Raw genomic sequence first — 22,058 nt, 5'->3', positions numbered from 1 at the left:
TAAAGTCTCAGCTACTCAAAATGTGAGATTTAACTCTTTGCTAGGTAGTAATTTGGTGTTCTAACTCGAGACTCAGCTCTCAGCAGCCACTGCAGAGGCATGGCATTTGTTACAGGGCCAGGTAATAAGGAAGCCAAGCTCAGTAGAGTGTTGATTCACACAGTGACAATTTTTTTGTTTGGGTTTTTTTTTGTTGTTGTTATTGTTTTTTTGTTGTTTTTTTTTTTCTTCTTCGTGCTATATCCTTACTCTTTACTTTCTGGAATGTTTCTGCAGGGTGCCAAAAGCAGATACTATCTTTCCTTTGCATGTGGCTTTCTGCAGGGCCTTCCAATATTCAAAGTCTTTGAAGTGCTTTATAGTATGTGCTTACTGACATCTGTGATGCTAGTTTTTATTACCGTTAAAGCCCTGGCTTATCAGTGTTAAGTGTTTGTCACTTAAAACACACGCTTTGAATCCAGGCATGCATCAGCATATGCAATATCCTTCAATATTTGTTTTTCTAAGTTTTCTTAGGTAAGCAGCATGAAATTAAACTCAGAGGTAATGCTTAAACCTGGACTAATACTATCTTTAACAAATGAGCATTTAGTACCTTTAATAGAAGGAGCATTTCCCTTTGTCTTACGGCCAGCATTCATTTTCAACAAATAAAGACAATGCTTTGTATAGAATGAACGTTTTTTTACAGTGGGTTTTTGTTACTGAGTTTCAAACTATTTGTTATAATATTTTACTTTCGTATAGATGCAAAGTGGAATGCTAATGGAAGTGAGGTGTAAATGCATCTCTGCGAGGGAGATGAGTGTCAGAGCTGGAAATAATCTTCCTAAATCACAGTTCAGAATTCAGTTATTCACTCTCATCTCCATTAAGAGAACATTTACATGGTACGGAGAAAAGTAGGGACCCTTTTTGAATAGCCCCCATTTGTAAAAGATTGAGAAAACAAAAATCAGCTCTTTATACATCGTCAGTCTGGTATCTGTCACTTTTGGATTTTTTGGAGTTCTCTTGCTGACCATTTATTTTGCAGCTCCAATAACTGTCACTAAGCAAGTAGCTGAGTTTCGCCGATAGCGTGAGTTTAGCTGGTAGCATAAATTTCTTCAGTAAAAACTAACACACTAAAGAACACCCGACATGCAAATGTATGGAGACAGTATGGATGGTTTGGAAAAGGGGTGTGAGCAGAATAGTGAGGATTATCAGCTGGAGGCAGTGTTGGCTTTTCAAGAAGAGCACCATTCAGAAGGATCTCCAGCACTTTGAGACTGAATGACTTACGGGAATCTTTCGCTGCCAACTTTCATATGAGTTGTTAGGACAGTTTCTTTTCAAGATGGTCACATTACTCAGACGAATAAGATCAAGTCCCTCAAGGATGAAGGATGGAAAACCAAGGTAATGGTTGGGCTATGGCATTACAGACAATCCATCTGAGATCTCTTAGAACACTGATCTGTTTAAAAAAAAAAAAATCAACATAGCATCTCCTCCAGTTTGTGATCCTGATGATGTTGCTCACATCTTTTCATCCTACATGTCACAGATACTCTCATTATGTATTTTAACGTTGTATAAATCACTGTAATTTTCTTTAGAAGAATTGCATCCATCCTTTTACAAAACTGTTCAGCTTGTACACTGCTTTTTGGCTTGAACTGGGATGTGTTCTGTGCTTGCTGAAGCTTTAGGTTTATATTTTTGTTCTAGGAATTTGTTCAATCTAGTGTTGGCATTAGGACTTCTGTCTTCCCACTGTATTTAATAGTTGATAGTATAAGACACTATAGGTTGACCATTTGTTCCTAGTTCTGGTAGATTTGAAGATAGTAAAGGAAGAGGACTTTAATACACACTTCACTTAGTCTGTCAGAAAAAGCTTGCAAGCAGTAAATTTATTATGTTAAAGTATTAAATAACAAAGAAGAAAATTATCACTGAAGTGTACTGTTTTAGATACGACATATTGTAAATTAAATTGACTTTCTCACATAGAAAAAGCCTGAAAATCACAGAACACATTGTCTCTAAGGCCTTGCTGAGATAGATCAATTATTGTCTTAAAACATATCAAAATGGTCCTTTACTGAATTTCAGATGCATAAAAATAAGTGCACATGACTTAGCCTGCAGTTACAGCTATTACACCTATGATAAATCAAACTTCAGCTGCATTCACTTAAAGTATATTTTCCATGGCAGAATGAAAAAGTATGATGTCTTTGGAATAGCAAAGATTAGTTTTCAAACACTGTGCAAGAATTTACACTTTACAACAGAGTATGCACTGGAACTTGAGATCTTGATACAGTAATGGACAAGCAGAGATGATAATGAGATTTAAACATGTTATCTAATCATGATTAATGTAAAATTGATTTAAAGGTAAAATTTTATCCTGTTAAGGATCAAAATCACTGAAATTGATGAGAATTAATTTGGAACATTTCCGTGAAGGTGGAGAAGCTTAACTTAGTTTTTTTATTGTTTTACAAGCTGCTGTTACTCATTAATGATTGTGAGTTGCTATTCTAACTATTAGCTTTTCAGGTGAATATTTTGAAGGATCTGTTGCTACAGAATCAGGCTTGGTGGTATTCAAAAGTCTAGAAGCAAAATGTCAAAAACTGGGAGCAATGGGAGTGGCATGGAGGAGGCAAAAAAATTCACTTGGGCTGTGGTGTCTTGGATTCTGGAAAATCAGAATGCTTTTAATTAGAATGCACCCTTTGTGTTATTCTGTAATACTTACACACTCTCACAAGCCAAAGAATTCTCGTGCATGGTTTTGATACATTCATAACAACAGTTTTGTTTTAGTAAGGGTTCTTGCAATCCTTCTTAGTTTTAGTATATTAATAGTGACTGGACTACACTTATTTTTAGTAGCAGCGTTAACAACAATAAAATTAAAAAAGTAACAAAATTATTAGGAAAACTGCAATCAATAGGCTGTTAGGAAACAAAGCCTATTTCTGACTGGTTACTTCACGGTTGGGTTACTTTTCAAGCCATTTCAAATACAATTATGTGTGACTTACGTGGAACTTTTGGACAGTAAGCACTTAATAATTATTTATTTTTAAGTGGTGATTTTTTTTTTTAATGTACTGGAAAATCTCAATTTCTGCCATTTTTACTTAATATTTAGTTGTACTTATTTTGTACTGTCAAGGTGAAGAAGGCTGACTTTCTAAGTTCTTGTTTTGCCTGGTAATTTTTAATAATTTAAAATACTAACAGTTTTGCTTATCATTCTGTTAACTGTTTGTTTCATATTTTATAACTCGTAGGCCTCTAATAGCCAAGCATCGCCACAATCTGCTACCACACCAAGGATGGAAAGTACAACAGGAACTGCAATTGCTACCTCTTCAAGAACTCCTCCATCGCTCAGTCTTCAGGGTCCCCTGTGTCCTCCTGTGTGTCCCCCAGCTCCGTTAGAAGAGTTGTCTCCAGACAGCATTGATGCTCATACATTTGATTTTGAAACTATTGCCCATCCAAATTTGGAGCAAGCTCTTAAGCAAGGATCATTAGACTTGGATTCATTAGCAGAAAGTCCAGAATCTGACTTTATGTCAGCAGTAAATGAATTTGTAATAGAAGAAAATCCAGCATCTCCTAATGTAATAAGTGATCCACAAAGTCCAGAAATGATGGTGGAATCTCTTTATTCTTCAGTTATCAATGCAATAGACAGTAGACGTATGCAAGATACAAATTCTGGTGTAAAGGATGTTTCAACAGAAAATACATCTCTCAGTGTTTGCATGGAGAAGTGTAGGGTTATTGCCCAAGATTCAAAGGTACATTTAAGAGGTATAAAAGAAGATCTTTGCCACTTTAGAACACTTGTACAAAGAGAACAGTGTGACTTTTCTAATTCTTTAAAATGCACTTCATTAGAAATAGTAAATACTATTGAGAAGGTAAAACTCTCACTTGAAAAAACACTAAAAGATAAACATCAAAAAGAATTACAGTCTTTGAAAAGTGAATATGAAACTAGAATTAGTAAATTATTGGAGGATGGTGAGGAAAATGAAAAGAAGATTAAAAAGTTAAAAGGGGACTTATTAGGCCTTGAGGAAGTTATTCAGAATAAGAATGATGAATTTGCAATGGTGAAAAATGAGAAAGAAGCTGTAGTTTGCCTTCAGAATGAGAAAGACCAGAAATTACTGGAATTGGAATGCCAAATGGAGACACAAAATTGTGAAATTAAGGAACTGAGACAGTCACGCGAGATAGTACTTGAAGACCTGAAAAAACTTCATGTTGAAAACAATGAAAAACTACAACTCCTGAGGGCAGAACTTGAGAGCTTAGAGCAAAGCCATTTAAAAGAACTGGAAAGCAACCTACAAGCCAGGCATTTACAGGAATTTGAGAAAGTGCTATCTGAGCACAAGGACTGTTTAGATAAATTAAAAAAAGAGAACCAGCATAGACTTGAACAAATGCAGGAATCTCATGCAGTAGTTGTGCAAGAGAAACAAAAGCAAGTTGAAGAGTTACAACTCAAGGTTTCAGACCTGTCCGATTTGAGGTGCAAATTAGAAGTTGAACTTGCCCTGAAAGAGGCAGAAACTGATGAGATGAAGCTTCTGTTGGAAGAAAGCAGAAACCAGCAACAAGAGAAATTAAAGTCTCAGATTGAGAAGGAAACTGAAACTTTAAAAAAGGAGATAGATAAATTAAACCACAGAATACAAATTAGTAGTGATGAATATCAAGCAGGCTTGTTGGAGCTGAGGACTCTAATGACAATTGAGAAAGATCAGTGCATTTCTGAGCTAGTCGACAGATATGAAGAAGAATCCAATTTGCTTAGAACTGAACTAAATAAAGTAACACTTCTTCATCAGAAAACTTCTGAGGCAGAAAAAAGACTCTCAGAGCAAGTAACAGAACTACAAAGTAAGTTAGAGTTGGAAGTGAATGCCCTAGAAAAGGAAAAAACAGAAAAATTGTCTCTCTGTGAACAGCAGGAAAAATACGAAGCTATTATCCATAAGCTTAAGGAAGAGAAAGAACTGCTAGTATCTAACCAAGAACAAGACAGGCAGTTGCTCATTCAGAAGCTCAATTGTGAAAAAGAGGATGCAGTACAAACTGCTTGTAAAGAGTTTGAATTACAGAGGGAAGCTGCTGAAAAAGGGCTTTTGGAAAAAATACAGCAACTTGAGATTCAAGTAAATCGGAGGTACTGTAAGAATTAAGTTACTGTATTTTCCTAGTATTCTAAAGTAATTAACATGGTATATTCATGATGCACTGCAATAAGTAAAATTTCTCTGTATTTGTGTTTATTGGGTTGGTTTCTATATTTCAAGTTACTTCTGTTTTATTGGTAGTGATATTCCTGTGTCTGTAGTTAATCTGAAAGGTTGTAAAATATATTATACAGTATTATTTACAGACATCAATGAAGGTTTAGTATTTGTGATGTTACATTGAAGGAGTGCTCCCACAGCAGTGTGTTGCTTGAAATTCTGATTTTGATGGTCTGAGCCTCTCCCCTTTCCCACCCTTTGCTCTGGCATTAGCACTGTATAAATGTGTATAAGGCTTTTAGGGTGGTAACTTCTTTTTATTGGCTAACTGTGTGCTTTTGTTGGAGGAAAACAGTGGCATGAAAAACTGTGAGGGAATATGTATTTGATGACTGAGAACTGTCCCATGGCCTCCTGGACTTCCGTTGACTTTAGCTGTAACAGTTATGTATTTCAGGGTCCTCAGTTTGAGCTTTATAATGAAATACAGTTGGGCAACATCATTTTAAAGAGCATTCTAACATTGTTGTTAATTTCTACAGTGATATTCCATTATAAAAAAAAAAAAAGATCCTTTGTCATAAATGGCTAGAATTACTTTCGTGGTGTTCTGGAATGGAAATAGATTTTTTCTATGTGACTAATGCTTAGAAACAATATTCTGTTCTTCTAGTGGGAAGGAACAAAGTGGATAGATCTTGTTTTGAAATAGAGCAGGTTTTTTCTAGGTGTGTGAAATAGAAAAAGACCAATAAAATAGACGGAATGGGCATAAAAGCCAGAAGAGTACCACAGAACATACAGACTTAAGTTAGTATTTAACTTTTGCAAGAGTCCAACATGTATGCACAGTTCGCTTACATAGTGCAATTGAAGTCTGAATATCTGCTTCACTTGAGTTATCAGCTTCAGTGGCATTACCTCAGAATTTTGATATGTGACTGTATCCATCAATATACGATGTTGTGTCATCTCTGGTTTCTATGTCAGTGAAAGAACTTATCTTGATAATACTATGTTTTCTGAATGAAGATTGGGATATAATGAAATTAAAAACTGCCCTTTAGTGAAGTATGGTGAAATGAAGCAAATAAAGGTATACTCTTACGTTCTTTTCCTTTTATAGATATTAATGCACTGTAGAAGTTTAAAAAGCTTTACTCAACAGGAAAAAGATGTATTTGTCGTCAGACTTCCTAAAAATTCACTACCTATGCCTAAATTCAAACAACTTTTGAGCACAACTGTGTATATTCTTATATAAACGGGATAAACCAGATAATAATGTGTTTCAAAGAAATATTATCTGCCTCAGTGTAAAGAAATGTTGCTAGTCTATTAAGAGTTCTATCAATTAATTTCCAGTGTGACCTTGTGTTGCCTCCTAAGGCTCCTCTTTATGCTTTTAGGTCTGATGTTAGTTTTTTTTCTCTGGGAATAAAGACATGTTGTGTGTTATCTCCAGAAGGCATACATGCTAAGTGAATCTGTCTTAATATTTCAAAGTCGCTGTATAGTTGGTTGGTTTTTGAGTTCCTATAACTCCAGGCTATGTCAGTAATATGAGTTGACTTGTTATCCTATTGTTTAGCAGTTAACTTGTAATGGTAGAAATCAGCTTTTAGTTGGTGTGTGCTGTATGCTCGTCAGTTAAATGTCCTTTCCTGCAAGAGCAATATTATGTTAGCTGTCTGGAAGACAGACAGGAGCATGTATTATTAAATTTTACCTGAGTGTTGAATTGGTATTAGGAATCTAGGCTTTGAGCTTACATGAAAACTAACAAAAATATTTACAAATGGTGAAGAAATGTTTGTGACCCGTGCATTACCAATGTATTAAACCTAATGTATTTTGGTTATAATGTGCCTGAAATTCAAGTCACCATGATCAGGAAAGATAATAAAACAACAAGGCATTTGTTACTCTCCTGTTTAATCTTTCTACTGTATGTAGAAAGGTGCATCAAAGCACACCATTTCACTGATGACTTTCATTGTTAAGCAGTTTGCTGGTTACTTAAAAGATGTATGACATTGCAAAGAATGTTAAACATAGAATAGGAAGCCTGACTGCTTTGAAAACTGCATTACAGCTTTGGCATTTTCCAGCCTTGGTATTGTCCAGCCACTTGTATCAGACTGCCATCAGTAGTGAAGCTTCCCTGTAGAGCATGTACTCTCTCTCTCACAGCTAGCCCTATTTTAGAAATAAGTTGCTATTTAATCTAGCACAAAAATGCTTTCTCAGTAGCACAGGAAAGTTTTGCTTGGGTGTCTCATGACTTGTTTTGTTCTTTGCTTATTTTACTTCTGATTTCTGGAATGACAAAGGTTGTTTAGCCAGTGTATATACTTCAATTGCCTTTCAGAGCTTTTTATTTACAACTTTGCATGGGCTTTTTGAGTGCTCAGCTACTGCATAATAGTTTGTATCTTCAGTATATGCCCATGTGGGTTGTGTTAGTGGTAGTGTTGCTAAACACATCCTTTGTCATATTAGAGTAGTGCAGCGTTTACTTGCAAAGGATTCCCAATTGCTGAAGAAATGTGCTTTTGGAATCTCAAAAACAATCAAAAGAGTTAGGCATTGTCACTATTGCCATAGTTGTTAATACTTTTGCAGATTAAACATATAAACACTGTACCTGATACAGTGGCGAGGTTTAAAAACTTGTAATGTGGTAACATCCTTTGCAGAATTACAGTATAGCTGTCATTTGCAAACAGGCAATAGACCAGGCAGCCTGTTTAGGAGGCAAATTGTACCTGCTTTGGTTTAGTGCAGCTAACAATTTTGGGTGTATGCCAGTGTATTAACTTGATTTGGATAACCTGGGATGAGTGATTTTTGTTGATTGTAAAGTAAGGAGCGGGCATACTGCTTCTATATGCTTCCCAGATGTTGATGCTTTCCTTTCTTTGTAATCATTATTACTGTCCTCCAGATTCTGCAACCCAGAGTTTTATGTCTGGGTTCATTAGGATCAGAGTTACTACTGAATTGCTTTAATTATGGGATAGGTGAAGGCTTTGCAGTTTGACATACTAAGAATTTACAAGTAGTTGGTTGTCATTGTTCCTCTTTTTACTGCTTTCCACACCATTATGTTAGAACAGTGCACACAAGAACCTGCTGCCTCAACAAAACTTCAAAATTGGAACCAGTGTAGTACACTAACAACCAAAATGCACAAGAGTAAGAACTTGGTGAGGTGTTCATGATTCAAAAGAACAATTGAAGATTGGTAGTGACTTAGTAAAGAATACAGTATTTATTAAATATCTCAGAGAAAAGAAGTCTCAAACTTCTGATATTTGTTTGCTTATTTTATGTATTCTGGGACTCCGTATATACTGCAAATTTAAAGCCTACTCATTTTCTTTTAAGTCCCCCAACTGAATCATCTGCTGAATCAAGCTTGGTTGCTGAACTTAAAGAGAAGCTTCAGGAAGAAAAAATGAAGTTCCTAGAGCAACTTGAAGAACAAGAGAAAAGAAAGAATGAAGAAATGCAGAATATCAGAACATCACTCACTGCAGAACAGCAGGTAATGCTGATTCTTTTGCATTACTTTTGCTCCCATAACAATTACATGTTCTGCTGTTTTGAAGTGATGGAGTTAGGGTCTTTTTTTTTTTGATGGTTTTACTATGTAACTCATAAACATTCTAAATTTGTTCTGCAGCCAGTATACCATGTGCTAATAGAATCCAACACTTAAGCATTAGGAAAAAAAAAGATTTAAAAAAAACACCCAAAAACAAAACAACAAAGAAACACAAAAAAACAACCAACCAAAAAACCAACCAACCACAAACAAACGCCACCTTAAATGTCTGTGAACTGGACGATCTAGATTCAGTTTTTGTTATTTTGTGACTTCTTTTGCTTAAGTTATTAAGCTAGTGCTGTAAATTTTTATCCATTAAGCTCTTGAACTCAGAAAGATAACAGTTAAGTATATCATAAGTTAGCAACACCAAATTTGTGGACAACACAAAATTAGTTATTTGAAATACTCATTGATTGAGAATGCTACTTAAGTGCTGTATAACTTTATGAACCTGGGAGGTGGTGTTTGAGGTTCAAAGCAAATGTTATATTTTACTTAAGAAACTTAGAAACGCTTCGTACTCCATGTTGCACTGTATTAATAATTATATCTGTATCCACATTTTTCTTTTCCTTTGAAACAGCTTGAATCTAGTATTTTGTAGATGAATCTTCAGTTCTTAAAGTAAATCTGTTTGTAACAGCTATTATCTACAGCTTTGTTGCGTTTAAACACTAAGAAGGATTTTCTGGTTTAAGCACCTCTACTTCTTTATCTATGGTAGGATCAAATAAGGACAAAGAAACAGTGTAGCAATCAGCCAGCTTAGTGAATGAATGCTATAAATCACTTGTGGCAGAGAACAGAAAATTGCAGACAGTTATAAGGAAAGGGATGCTTCTTAATGTTTTTTTTTGGACTGCAGAGGTTAACACTGAAGTAAGTGAGAAGTGCATAGCAAATTTAATAGGAATATTTCATAGGTTACATTGGTAATCATAAGACTTTTTTTAGCAGAATATACCTTAATGTGCCATTTTCCTCATTGTCTGATAACATTCTTCATTTGTGCAGCAGTGTGGAAGGGACGATTCTAAGGCATTAACAGCAAATCACAGGGAAAGTGAAAGGGAAAATAAAAAAATTATTTTTGTTAGGGAAGGAAAACCCAACAGACCCTTAAAACTGTAAAAACGGTGTTTCAGTAGTGCTGAAAGCTTGCTGGACTGGCTCTGCTGATCACTGAATAATCTGGGTATTTAACCTCACTCTTGATGCCATTTTGGTGTTGTTTCTGCTTGTGATGTGTGATAGTTTTGTTATGCAGACATATACCAAAAGCTACTGTGCACTATGTAAATTGTGTAGCCTGCCAAATTGCTTTCATTTTAAGACTGAGGGTAGATAGGCGTCAGTCAAGACAATCTTAAAATTTACAGAAAAAAAGTGGAAATTTAATTTAAAATATGCTTTTAATATACGGTTGTTGGTAGCTCTTGTCTGTCTCTTTAGCACAACCTTAAGAGTAGAACGGATGAAGGAATGATGGTTAGTCGGAGGATTGAAGAAGCAGAAAGATTTGTCAAAATGATACCGAAAGATATGCTAGGCTTTTTTATGTTCACTTATTCAGGCTATTAGCCAGGATTCCTGTATGGCTTCTGCATTAATTAATTGTTTGCCGAGGAATTAATGTGTGACTTGAAATGTATTTTAAATTCAGATTCTAGTATGTTATTCTAGTTTAATTATATTTTTATTACATGTAACATACCTCGGTGCAGTGTAGCTTTGTCTTAATCTTTTAAATCCTGAAAGTAAATGGTTTTAATATAAAATGTGCAACTGTCATACATTAATAGGAATATAAAGTGTTATGTTTAAAAAAGAAAACAGACAACTTTACAAATTATTTCTTAATGATGATTTCTTTATAGTTAGGGCTTGGGGGAACCAGGTGGATAAAAATAATTTAACAAAAATGGTACAGAGACACTTCAAAACAAAATGTACAGGCATGTGATCTCCTTACCAGAGTAATATGTAAACAAGCTTAATTCCTTGTTTAGTTACACTTTAGGAAACTGAATGGGTGATATCTTTTGTACTTGCTTGTTCCAGTGATGTATTTTGCGTTAGGCTTGTACAGGACATTTCCTATTTCAGTAATGCTTCTATCTGTTTTCAGACCAACTTTAACACCGTACTGGCAAGAGAGAAAATGAAAAAAGAAAGCATAATTAATGATCTTAGTGATAAATTAAAAGTGCTTACACAACAGCAAGAAAAAGATAAGGGTAAGCAAAGTTCTGAAGAAGTATTAATCTTTTTCTAATAGGACAATTCCATTCAATACAGCTTGGTTGTGATCTTAAGTACTGCTGTTATTAAAAGAATTTAATATAAATTGTGTCATAGATTTGATTGAAACACTTTCTGAAGATCGAGCTCGCTTACTTGAAGAGAAGAAAAAGCTTGAAGAAGAAGTTAATAAGCTGAGAAGTAGTAATTTTTCTCCATCAACCTACTCAGTGGCAACTTCAGAAGCTTGTGGAGCCTGTGCAGCTGATATTTCCGACACAGACAGATTGGTTTCTGACATTGCATCTGAAGGGAGAATGGACTCCACAATGGAAACCAGTATGATGGCTGTGCAGTAAGTATGGGATGTTGTGGTAGAAATACGTAAAGCATGGTCTTGTTCTTCAAAGGTGTGTTGTGAAGTACAAGTGAGCATGCATAATACTCCTCTGCCTTTGTTCTTGCTAAAAAATATTCTTTTAAATGTACACATGCAATTGTGGTGTCAGAGTCATCATAGACGTGGTTTTAATGACTTAGAAGTATGCATCTTAAGGGTGAAACTTGGCCCCACTAGTGTGGGATGAAAGAAGAGACCTAATTATATGAAATGTAAGTCAAATAGGAGAAAAACAATTACAGTAATGAATGAGCTGGTTATCTGAATGTTATTGGCATATCTTTTGGACAGTGGCTGGCTCTCATTTAAAAACAAGCTTTATGATTGCTTGTGTACATGTCTGCTGTAAGATGGTATAATGACATTTTTTGATGGAGGGGAAGGGTTGATAGTGTGCTTGGTAGAAATTAGGCTGAATCCTCAGGATTTCAAACAAGCAACAAGACCCAGGCTGATTAAGTGGCTTTGATAGATTTATGCTTTTTATTATTGGAGAGAAGGGCAGGTATTCAGCATCTCTTTGTATAACTTCTGAATCATCAGCAGTCAGCTGTGATATACTGCTGACTTACTGGAAGGCAGTGATGGCACTGGGGAATAAACTTGGCAATGATCTAAACCCTTACTTGAGCAAAAGTGTTTGCTAAGGCAAACAATTTATGTGCTTCAAACTAGATGGTTTACTTAAGACTGGATCATTTGCATCTGAATCTGGTTGAAAATCTGGATTTACAACAAATTCAAATAGCTATATTGATACATATATTTAACTTTATCACCATTTTGTATGGAGGCTTAATTAGGCAGGGGTTAATTTGCAGGTAGGTGTCTGAAGCTGAGCTTGAAATACTGAGGTTATTGTAGAGATCAGAGGAAACTTTGATGGTTTTTGCAGTCCTCAGCTTTACTGTGTTCTGTTTTGGGTGCCCTAACATAGCAGTGGACTTTGCTATTGGCATGTCACATTTTGCCTAGTGAGGTAAGAGTCTACATGTAAAGCTAGCAGACTCTGGTCTGGTCATAGTACATGTCTGTGAAGTCTTCTGAGTTTAAGTAATTCTGACTGGTACAAAGCTGTTTTGTTGATTGTTGTCAGGAGTCCAGTCTACCGCAGGGGTATTGTCTGGGTTTTTTTTTAATACCAACTTCATGAAAATGTACATCAAGTTCAGAGCTTTGTTCCTTAATTTAAGTGTACCAAAATGTATTCTGTAAAGATTTTTTCAATACTAAGGAGCAGTGCTCCAAAAAAAGTTGTTACGATGATGCATGCAGAAATCCTTTTTTTTCTTTTTTTTTTTTTAATTTTCTTGACATTTACATTACGTACATTGAAACATTGTAGAACATGGATGATTTACATCCCGATGTTTTGAAAATAATGCAAAACATGCAGAAAAATCTCCCCAAACATGCTAGAAATGTTGGTACTGATTCTTATGATATGATAAATGAAGATAGGAGAAGTGGGAAAGTAATTTTTTTTTACCATTAAAACAAACCAGCTTCTAACCTGTACATTTTATTCTTTCTCTTTTAGTGAAAATGTCCATATGTCTGAAGAAAAACAGAGGATAATGTTATTAGAAAGAGTGAGTAGATTGTTTAGTTAAGCATTGCAATTAAGTATTTATGTATGTGTGAAGTTGTGTCGTGGTTGGTTTTACTCTGCAGTATAGTATCTGCAAGTCTTGTAAATGTAATTTTAGAAGATAGTTTTTCATTGTACTTGTTTCAGATCAGTATAATTCACTGAAATAATTAGAAATAAGTATTAATACATTACAGTTACACTTGTCCTAGCTTAAAGTTTGTTTATTCTGTTTAAGTAAGCTTCAGCAGGAATGAGTCAGGTGTAATCTTTCTTCTTAGGAGTGACAGGTCAGTGATCTTGGGAATTTCTGTGGCAAAAGTTTTGATTACTTTTTTCAAATTAAAGCATCCGAACTACCTGAGTGGGAATTAAGATTGATTTACCTGTTTCTCTTGGAAATAGGTAAATTCTCCTCATAAGCTTAGATCATTTTAATTCTACCTGGGGTGCATTATCATCTTGACCATATTGTTCAATATATGTAAAAACTAAAATAACACTTCTTATGGATGTGCTAAAAATTGCATTTTTTCTCAAGTAAGTGTTATGCTTCTACAGGGTAGAATTACAAGTTTCTACCTTTCCACCCCTGCTTCTCCCAAATGCATGCCTAAGTTTTCACTCCTATTACAACTTCTATTTTGAGAATAGCTTTCAGTGTACACTTGAGTATTTGAACCTTTTTGAAATAAAACTGATATTCTTTGTAAAAGGTGAGATTAATTCTAAGTAGCTACATTGGAATCTTTCAGATTCTAGTATCTTAACTATACCTTTATATCTAACTCCATTCCATTTTCTTGCCCATTCAAAGCTGCCTTAAAAAAAAGTGTCCATAGCTTTTAGCTTTTCTAGGATCACTGTGACTAAAACGTGATCAGTTGGAGAACATGAACGTTTTCTGTTAATGGTTTGTAGCACTGCATGATGCAAGTGGCTAGATGTTTTAGAGTAGGAGCTCTTACATGCTTGATTCTGTCATCTGTTTACAAAGGATTTGTCACAGGTAGAGCTATAAAATAATAATGTATTACATTTCTTTTGCTGTTCAATCGGTGAAATGTTTTCCTAACTTAAGGATAGTATGAAGCTAAGCATAACAGCAGTGGGGTTTGTATCACTGTGGTAATTGCTAGACTTTAAATTTCTTTAACATGTCTTTTTTCAAGAGATGTTTAGAAACTGTTTGAAAATTGAGAGCTGTAGTAAATATATGTTTGAAAATTGAGAGCTGTAGTAAATATGTGTAAGTAGCCAGGCTCTTGTCATATCAGAACTTTTTTTTTATGTTTATACTGTATAAGGTGTATTACTTAATCAGACAAAATTTTCTTTCAGACTTTGCAGTTGAAGGAAGAGGAAAATAAGAGATTAAATCAACGATTGGTAAGTATTTGTGCAATGCATGTTTTTTCAAGTCTCATGAAGAGAATAAAAGCTTACAAGCGAGAAGTTTCTTAAAATCTAAAAAAGTGGGTTTATTAGCTTCAGAATGTTTAAAGTGTTAAGGCAAGTGGCAAATAGGTAAACTGATAACCTTTTAGAGGTACCTCAGTTTACCAGTCTTCTCATGGAAAAGTCTCTTCACAGGACTGGGGAGAAAGAGAGTTCTTCCCAAAGAACACGGACCACCCAGGTTTGGGATAGGGAGAGTCAATTTCAGTGGCCACATCAAGAAAAAGAGCTGTCAGTAAGGCTTCCAGCTCATATTAAGACAGGCTAATACTGTTTCTGGGGAAGTGGTGCATGGCTGGGGGGGACTGGCAATAGGAAGTCTTCCCTAGGTAACTATATTTGAGTTACAGCCAAAAAAATTATGTGCTAAACTTCAAGAATGGGCAGTCCAGGCTTGAACAGCATATGTAAGCAGTCCATTAAGTAGGAAACTGTAGAACTGCAAGACCTTCTCTAGTCAGGGCTTCTGCAGGGCAATTATGAATTCTCTTCTGTAAGGATATTACCAAAGGTAGATACATTTAAATAGGATCATCTTCGCTATTTACTTGCCTGTTAGTAGGCTATGTATCATCCCTTTGTAGATACAAAATAGCATTACCCATTTTCATTTCTTAACACAGCTACTGTGTGTACAGTTACATTCATTTTTAGATCTAGTTCATCCTATCAAAGTTGGCTTATATGCTATTTAAAGGCAAATATCATGCATATAGGAGATGATAATAATGTCCAAAAACTTGCATAATTGAGCTTTTGCTTGGTCTTAGTAAGTTTGACTCCACTTTTTTTCCAGGAAGCACTATTCTGTCTGTTGCAGTAAACTTGGGTTATGTGGCAGTCATTAGCAAAACTGAGACTGTACTGAGTTCAGTTGCAATAAACATACTTAACTTCCAGTGTTTTACCATCAGCCCTTTTTAGAATGCCAGTGGCCTTTGTGTTACAGTGCACAGCTGTATCATAGGCCTTATACAAAGAACAAATCAGAACAAATCTTCATTGGCACTGATTTGGAAAGCACTTCTCAGTTTTAAATAGTGAGGGAGAAGTTGGTTGTGTAAGAAAATTCATAATCAAAAGTAGCTATTTAATGAAAAAAAATCACAAAAACAGCAACAAAAAATCAACACCAAAACTGCAAATGAACAGCCAAACCTGGTACAGAACAGGATGATAGAAAGGTATGCTGTTTTCTTGAGTGAATGTAAGATCTGCAAGAATAGACACTGCTCAATATCAGTAATAAATTATTTATCTTAACCATATTGTTACCTGCAATGTACATTTAATCACAATTTTTATCTTTTTTTATAGATGTCCCAGAGTATGTCATCAGTATCCTCAAGACATTCTGAAAAAATAGCAATTAGAGAGTAAGTACATTTTAATTTTCATATAAACTGATAGATAAGCCTTCGGTAATAAATATATAGCTAAGAATGTCACAATTCTGATGGTCTTGCTCTGTGGTGAAAAGATACATAGGTCATCTCTATACTTTAGCCATCAGTTATTGGACCACCCCAGTTGGGCATAAATCAAATTTTATTCTATATATATCAGTGGTTTTCATAACTTCTGTGCCTTTCTTACACGGTTCATAAATATAATGCCTTATGGGATTTCTAGAATCCTCAGAGCTGTCTCTTAAATGACTTTTTGTTTATCTGTACATTCTTGAAATCGTGCTAAGAAAAAGTAGTTCACCCTGGATATATTGTAGTGCTCCATTATATTGCAAAAAAATTTTCATCTTCTTGAAGTCTTCAGAATTTTTGGCTTAATGTTTTGAGTTATACCAAGTTGCATTTTCTATTGTAACAAGGTCAGTATGTGCAGAGTCACTTTTCCTGTGAGCATTTGAATGTTCTGACAACTCTCTTGGTAGTCTTTGAGTAAAACGTCATGAAACAATTATTCATCTGTCCAATAGACATGTCTTTATCTAAGTCAGTACAGTTTGTCATCATAATAAGTCCAGCCAGAAAAGCTTGGAAATACTGTATATTTAATCTGAAAGTGAGCTTTAAAGTAGATGAGCTAAATTTCTCTTAAGTTTACCTATTTGTGTCTATGTATCTGCAGTTTCCTTGTATGGAGAAGAGCTTTCCACTCTCTTTGCCACTTCCTTCCCCATCCCCAGAGTAGTAGTAATATTTATTCTTAGAGCTCTCTCATGGTCTAATGCTGAATTTGTGGCTGGTTTAGGCTTCATTTCATTAATAGGTAAATAAACACATTTACATTGTGACACAGATGTTGGAAAGAGTTAGGTGAGTTCTGTTACTGAGACTTGGCATGAGAACTTGCTGGCTTCTTGAGTTTTTCTGGTGTCAGGAAGAAACATTTGTGCTGCTGTTCAAATAAGTCTCAGTCTGTTCTCTACTTGGGGAAGAAAATGTAGTGTAATTAATGTAGTTTTAAACTTCTATGCTTTTTTTTTTTTTAGTTAAGTTCTTTGATTTTATTTTTTTTTCCCTTCAGTTTCCAGGTTGGCGATTTGGTTCTCATTATCTTGGATGAAAGGCATGACAACTATGTATTATTTACTGTTAGTCCAACCTTGTATTTCCTGCACTCAGAATCTCTGGCTGCACTGGATCTCAAACCAGGTGAGTGTGGTAAGTGTCAAATTGCTTCCAATTATTATTTCCTCCTACAAATAATATTCTCAACTTTCTAACACTCAGTAAGTGATTTTAAAAATATATGTGATGAGAAGCATGTAATACAAATAGCTGTCAGCTACCTTTGTAGCTTTTCTGTTTGTTCTGATGACAAACATTTTTCAACAGAACACCTTAAATAAAAAAAAATCTAAATAGATGTTAATATCTTGGAAAAACGGCAAATAACATCTGCATCTTCAAAATAAGCTTCAACAAGAAAAAAAAGAAAACAAGAAATAAAATGTCAATTTTGTACATACACAAGTATGCTAACATATCTATGGGGGAAACAATCCTATCGCAATACAGTTGTGTAGGTCCTAGGCCTATTTTTATGTGATTTTGTGTTTTCAGTGTCTTTTTTGATGGGGAAAGTAAATACACAGTTTAAGGTAACATTTTTGTCAAAATTGCTCTCTTCTTAGTAACTGAGTTTATGATGTTATTTGAAGATGTGGATAAAATTTGTTCGCTCATCTTCTGTAAAGTGACTGGAATTGATGAACTCAAATATGCATCTGAAATAACAAAACATAGACCACACTATATGAGGATTTGCAAGCAGTATTTTTGCTCATAAAGTTTTTCCACCTGATCTAAATGGTGTTTAGTAAGACTTGTAAGTTTTCAGAGAACAGTTTCTGTATGTGTTGCTTATGTTCAGATTGGTGGCACATTTGCTTTTTTCCTCCCTTAATCTTCAGGGGTTTCGTTGTCTAGTTTTGGCAGCTATGCAAACTTAGTTTAGTGTAAAGCATTATTATTTTTCTTTGTTTTGAAAGGTTAATATTAACTATGTGCTACAGGACATATGATAATATAAATGTCTTTAAACTATCATCTGTAGTATTTTTTTTGCAAACCCACCAGACAGAAATGTCAGGAACATGCATCAAAAGGAAATTTTATATTAATTCTAACTTACTTTAAAAGTAAGTTTCTATATATTATTGCATGTCAGAAGCTGTCAACTTATATTCAGTGAGCAGACTCATTGCAGATGTTAGTTATGATGAAAGGTGATAGCTCTTAAATACTTCTGTAGTCTCCAGAAGACCGCCAAGCTCTAGCTGAATTCTGAGACTGCTGAAGGATCAGTGTTATGCATGTTCTGTGAGGCATATGGAGACAACTCCTGTATTTCTTACAGATGTAATACATTCTGAACTATGGCATTAGTAGTATGTACCTAACTGTGAAATATGATTAATTTTATTACCGTTAGTTTACACATATAAGGTAAAAGCCAGTTGTGTATTACTGTAAGTACACTGACCTGTTTTCAGATGGATTTAGCTTGCCTCATTCCTTACCACTTACTAGCCAAAGCTGGTTTCAAATTTGAGAAAACTGCACATAAAACAAACACAAAGACTTGCCATTTGCTTTAGGAACACATTTGTCTCTAACTCATTACTTCATGAAACCATGTCTTGTTTCTTGTTCTGCATCAGGGAACTGGGGAAAATGAAGCCCAGAACACTAATTGCTATAGATGAAAATTGGCATGGGTCTAGGTACTGCACATCATTGTTTCAAGGGCTGCCAAAATGCTGCATTTGAATCTTACCTTTTGTACCAATATGTACATATCAAGTTAATAATTCTGTATAGATCCACCTACAGTATTAAGTATCAGGGATCTGGCTATTGTAGGTTATCTCTGCCTAGATTAAGAGCATTTAGAATGCGACAACACCACTGAAATTGGTTGAGGACTACATGATTACTGTATTGTCCCTTATCTTCAGGTTGAGGATGTTTTCGGATGCAAATATAAGGGGGTGGTGGAAACCAGTACATCTTTCTTACTGTCTTTGTTAGATCAGTGAAGTCTGTCGGCCAAGCAAATTAAGAAAAACTTAAGGGATTTTTGCAATTTAAATATATAATTGTAGAGCATTCAGGCCAGATATGAATACTTTGCACTGATACGTAGGAGTGTCGAACAGAACAGCGTCTGCTCCATTGTCAATGGCCAGATTAATATTGAAGAGTAAGATTAAAATTTCAGACTCTGGTCCTTGAGTGACTCATGTTCTCATCACTAGATACAGTATCTCATAAATAGTGATGCTTAGAAATGCATTGATTTTAGCATTATGCAGAGCATGTGTGAGCTGTTTCTTCCGTTAGTTTTGATGTTTTCTCCATGCCATGATTAGTGATAGTTAGGAAACAGCAAAGCAAGTAAAATGGATATAATTTACTGGCATAGAAGACACATAGGAGTTTCTTTGCTGATACAGAAATGGATACAAGTGGGAAGTTTATATATGCCACTGTTGCTCTTTTGACAAGTCACTTTATTACTGAGGTTTTTCACTTCCGTGCTTTCTGAACAGCATCAAGTACTCTCAGAAGACTGCAACCAAAAGTAGCAGATTTGTAGGGCTTTAAAATGTTACTTATGGGTAGCTGATTTCCATCACTAATACAGAAAACTAATCAAAAGTTTTAGTAAGGGGTAATAATAATAGCTAAGTACAGAAGACTTCCTGTCCTTTGAAGTACTCAAGAAACTCTCACCTTAAATCAGACCAAAAGGTCAAGCTTGGTTGATGAGAAAAATTTTGAATCATTGTATGAATTCCAGTTTTGATTTGGCTTTGTCTCATCTAATGCTAACTTTAATAAAAAACTTAAACCCCAAACACTTTGTTTGAAAGTGCCGTGACCTGCGTTGACATCTGAACTTACTTGAATTTTGTTCATTTATTAAAAACAAGCTTTTTAAAGTAATTTCTTTCAATAAAATCATTGTAGCAAATAATCTGTGAGTATATTGAATCTAACCTATTAATCTGTAGTTGATTATCTTAAATAAGAAGTATATTGTCTCCTTAGCTTCAGGTACATCTAGGAGACCTTGGGTACTAGGAAAAGTGATGGAAAAGGAATATTGCCAGGCAAAAAAGGTAAGGAAATGTAATGGAAAAAATGTCTGATAAAATTGAGACTAAAATTTAACATTTATAACAATTCTGAAAAGTACTCTTTGCATAATAAGTGACATGCAAGTTGTCCTACTTTTTGCCATTCCTGCTAGTTTTAGTCACTGAATAGAAAGAGAAGGCAAACTAGAAAAATAAGCAAGTGAGGCAGTGGCTTGAGTAGCTGTGTCCATACTGCTTAAAACCTTGCCAGACTCCAAAGGGTCTTGTAAATGCTGAGGGGTGAGAATTGAGTTCTGCTTAAGAATATAAAGATCAGAGGAATTATCCCATAGTTCTAATTTTTTTTTCTCTTTTTTGTAGGCACAAAACAGATTTAAAGTTCCTTTGGGTACAAAATTCTACAGAGTGAAAGCAGTACCATGGAACAAGAAAGTATAACACAACAATTTTAGTTCATTCTGTCTCCATTCTTTTTTGACTTGTCTTTCAGTGCTTGTTCATCGCTTCAAATACCAGGCCATCTTTTTATACTGAGGTCATGTGACAAGATACGTCATTGATGTACTGCTTTTACTTTTTAACAGGTCACATTTTAGAAACAAGAACTTCATCAGAAACTCTGGCCCTAACTGTTCCAGTTTTTTTACCCAGATAACTTTAGGAGTGTGGACCAAATGAGTTCATGTTCTCAAAGGGTAACCACATGATACATGGTTTGTTTAGCCATGTTAATTGCCTGTTAAATATACATTAGCTTGTATTTAGATGTTAAATGTTAGTTACCATTATTACCAGCATATGTCCTTTTGTGAAATCATTATCAAAGTACTTGCACTCTTTAACAGATTCTTTATATGTGTAAAATTCATCAACTATTTAAAGACGAGTGTTCATTGCATGCAGATAATCATGATTTTTCTTCAACATGAGTTTGCCTCAGTAGATGAATAAAAATAACTACTGCAACTTGTTCATTACATGAAAATGCTCTTTAATGTTAAAAAGAAAAAAGCAACAAAAAAAAACCTTGTAATTTGATAGACTGATTTTGAAAATCAGTCACAGTTAGGTCTGCAATCTTCAGAAGCACTTTCGATGGATTGATCACACAGATTCTGCAGGGAAGACACCTGTGCTGTTTGTTCAAAGTGAAGCACTTGTTCTTCCCAGCAAAACAGAAATCTTGTATTAATCTATTTAGAAAAATCATATTGATGAAATTGTATTTCATGGTTGAGTTTCAGGAAAAAAGCTCATTGTACATTAACCATACAAGAGTCATTTAAGTAACAAATTATTGTAATTGTAAAAGACATGTAGAATTTTAAAACAATAAAGATTTGAAACTGTATGTATTTGAAGTATGTGTGTGCTTCTTAAATACTAGCTATAATATTTATTTCATGTTAATCTGTTGCAACTTCTGTCTGATTCCTCTAGCAGTTTCATTATGTAGAAATACCTAAATCTTCTGCAAGAGGCACTAATATTCCACAACATTCAGGAATTGCAAAAATTACCTTGTAACAAATAAAGAATTCAGGTAGACATACTAACAATTTGTTAACATATCAACATATTAACTTTTTTTCAAAATAGTTTTACTGGCTATAATTTATTTTTTAATAACAGTATGAAAGAATATACTATAAATATGTAGCCAGTGGAAAGTGAAATTCTAGATTTAGCTATGAATTTATGTCTAGAACTTAATTCACAAAATTATTAAACTGTGATTTGTCTTCAGAAGGTGTGGAGCAAAGGAGGAAAAGAGATAAGTGATCATATGAAAATGTCAATGCTTTGCCCCATATGTTGCAAATAATGTTCTTCCAGAGTAAACAGTCACTTGAATACCCAGAAATTTCTGTATATGCTTAATTCGAAATTTTGTT

General features: G+C 34.7%; 1 protein-coding gene across 6 annotated transcripts in view; it reads left to right on the top strand.

Annotated features, from left to right (window-relative positions):
* RB1CC1 (RB1 inducible coiled-coil 1) overlaps positions 1–21,514 on the top strand; it is a 71,894-nt gene extending 50,380 nt beyond the window's left edge. For 5 of the 6 annotated variants that reach the window (XM_061342929.1, XM_061342930.1, XM_061342931.1 and 2 more), the window contains 10 exons: positions 3,303–5,218; positions 8,679–8,838; positions 11,033–11,141; positions 11,263–11,500; positions 13,086–13,137; positions 14,478–14,525; positions 15,912–15,970; positions 17,082–17,218; positions 20,114–20,184; positions 20,524–21,514. In XM_061342929.1, the coding sequence (XP_061198913.1) occupies positions 3,303–5,218; positions 8,679–8,838; positions 11,033–11,141; positions 11,263–11,500; positions 13,086–13,137; positions 14,478–14,525; positions 15,912–15,970; positions 17,082–17,218; positions 20,114–20,184; positions 20,524–20,601 (2,868 nt within the window). In that variant the 3' untranslated portion in view covers positions 20,602–21,514. The remainder of the gene's footprint in view (positions 1–3,302; positions 5,219–8,678; positions 8,839–11,032; positions 11,142–11,262; positions 11,501–13,085; positions 13,138–14,477; positions 14,526–15,911; positions 15,971–17,081; positions 17,219–20,113; positions 20,185–20,523) is intronic. The other variant, XM_061342933.1, reaches the window with a different exon arrangement.
* The last annotated feature ends 544 nt before the right edge of the window (positions 21,515–22,058 follow it).

Source organism: Neopsephotus bourkii, unplaced genomic scaffold (genome assembly GCF_033783945.1).
Source record: "Neopsephotus bourkii isolate Nb327-2 ecotype Australia unplaced genomic scaffold, CSIRO-AGI_Nbou_v1 NB_1820, whole genome shotgun sequence".
Classification (NCBI taxonomy): domain Eukaryota; kingdom Metazoa; phylum Chordata; class Aves; order Psittaciformes; family Psittacidae; genus Neopsephotus; species Neopsephotus bourkii.
The sequence above is the reverse complement of the archived record's forward strand: the minus strand, read 5'-3'. Positions and strand labels throughout refer to the sequence as shown.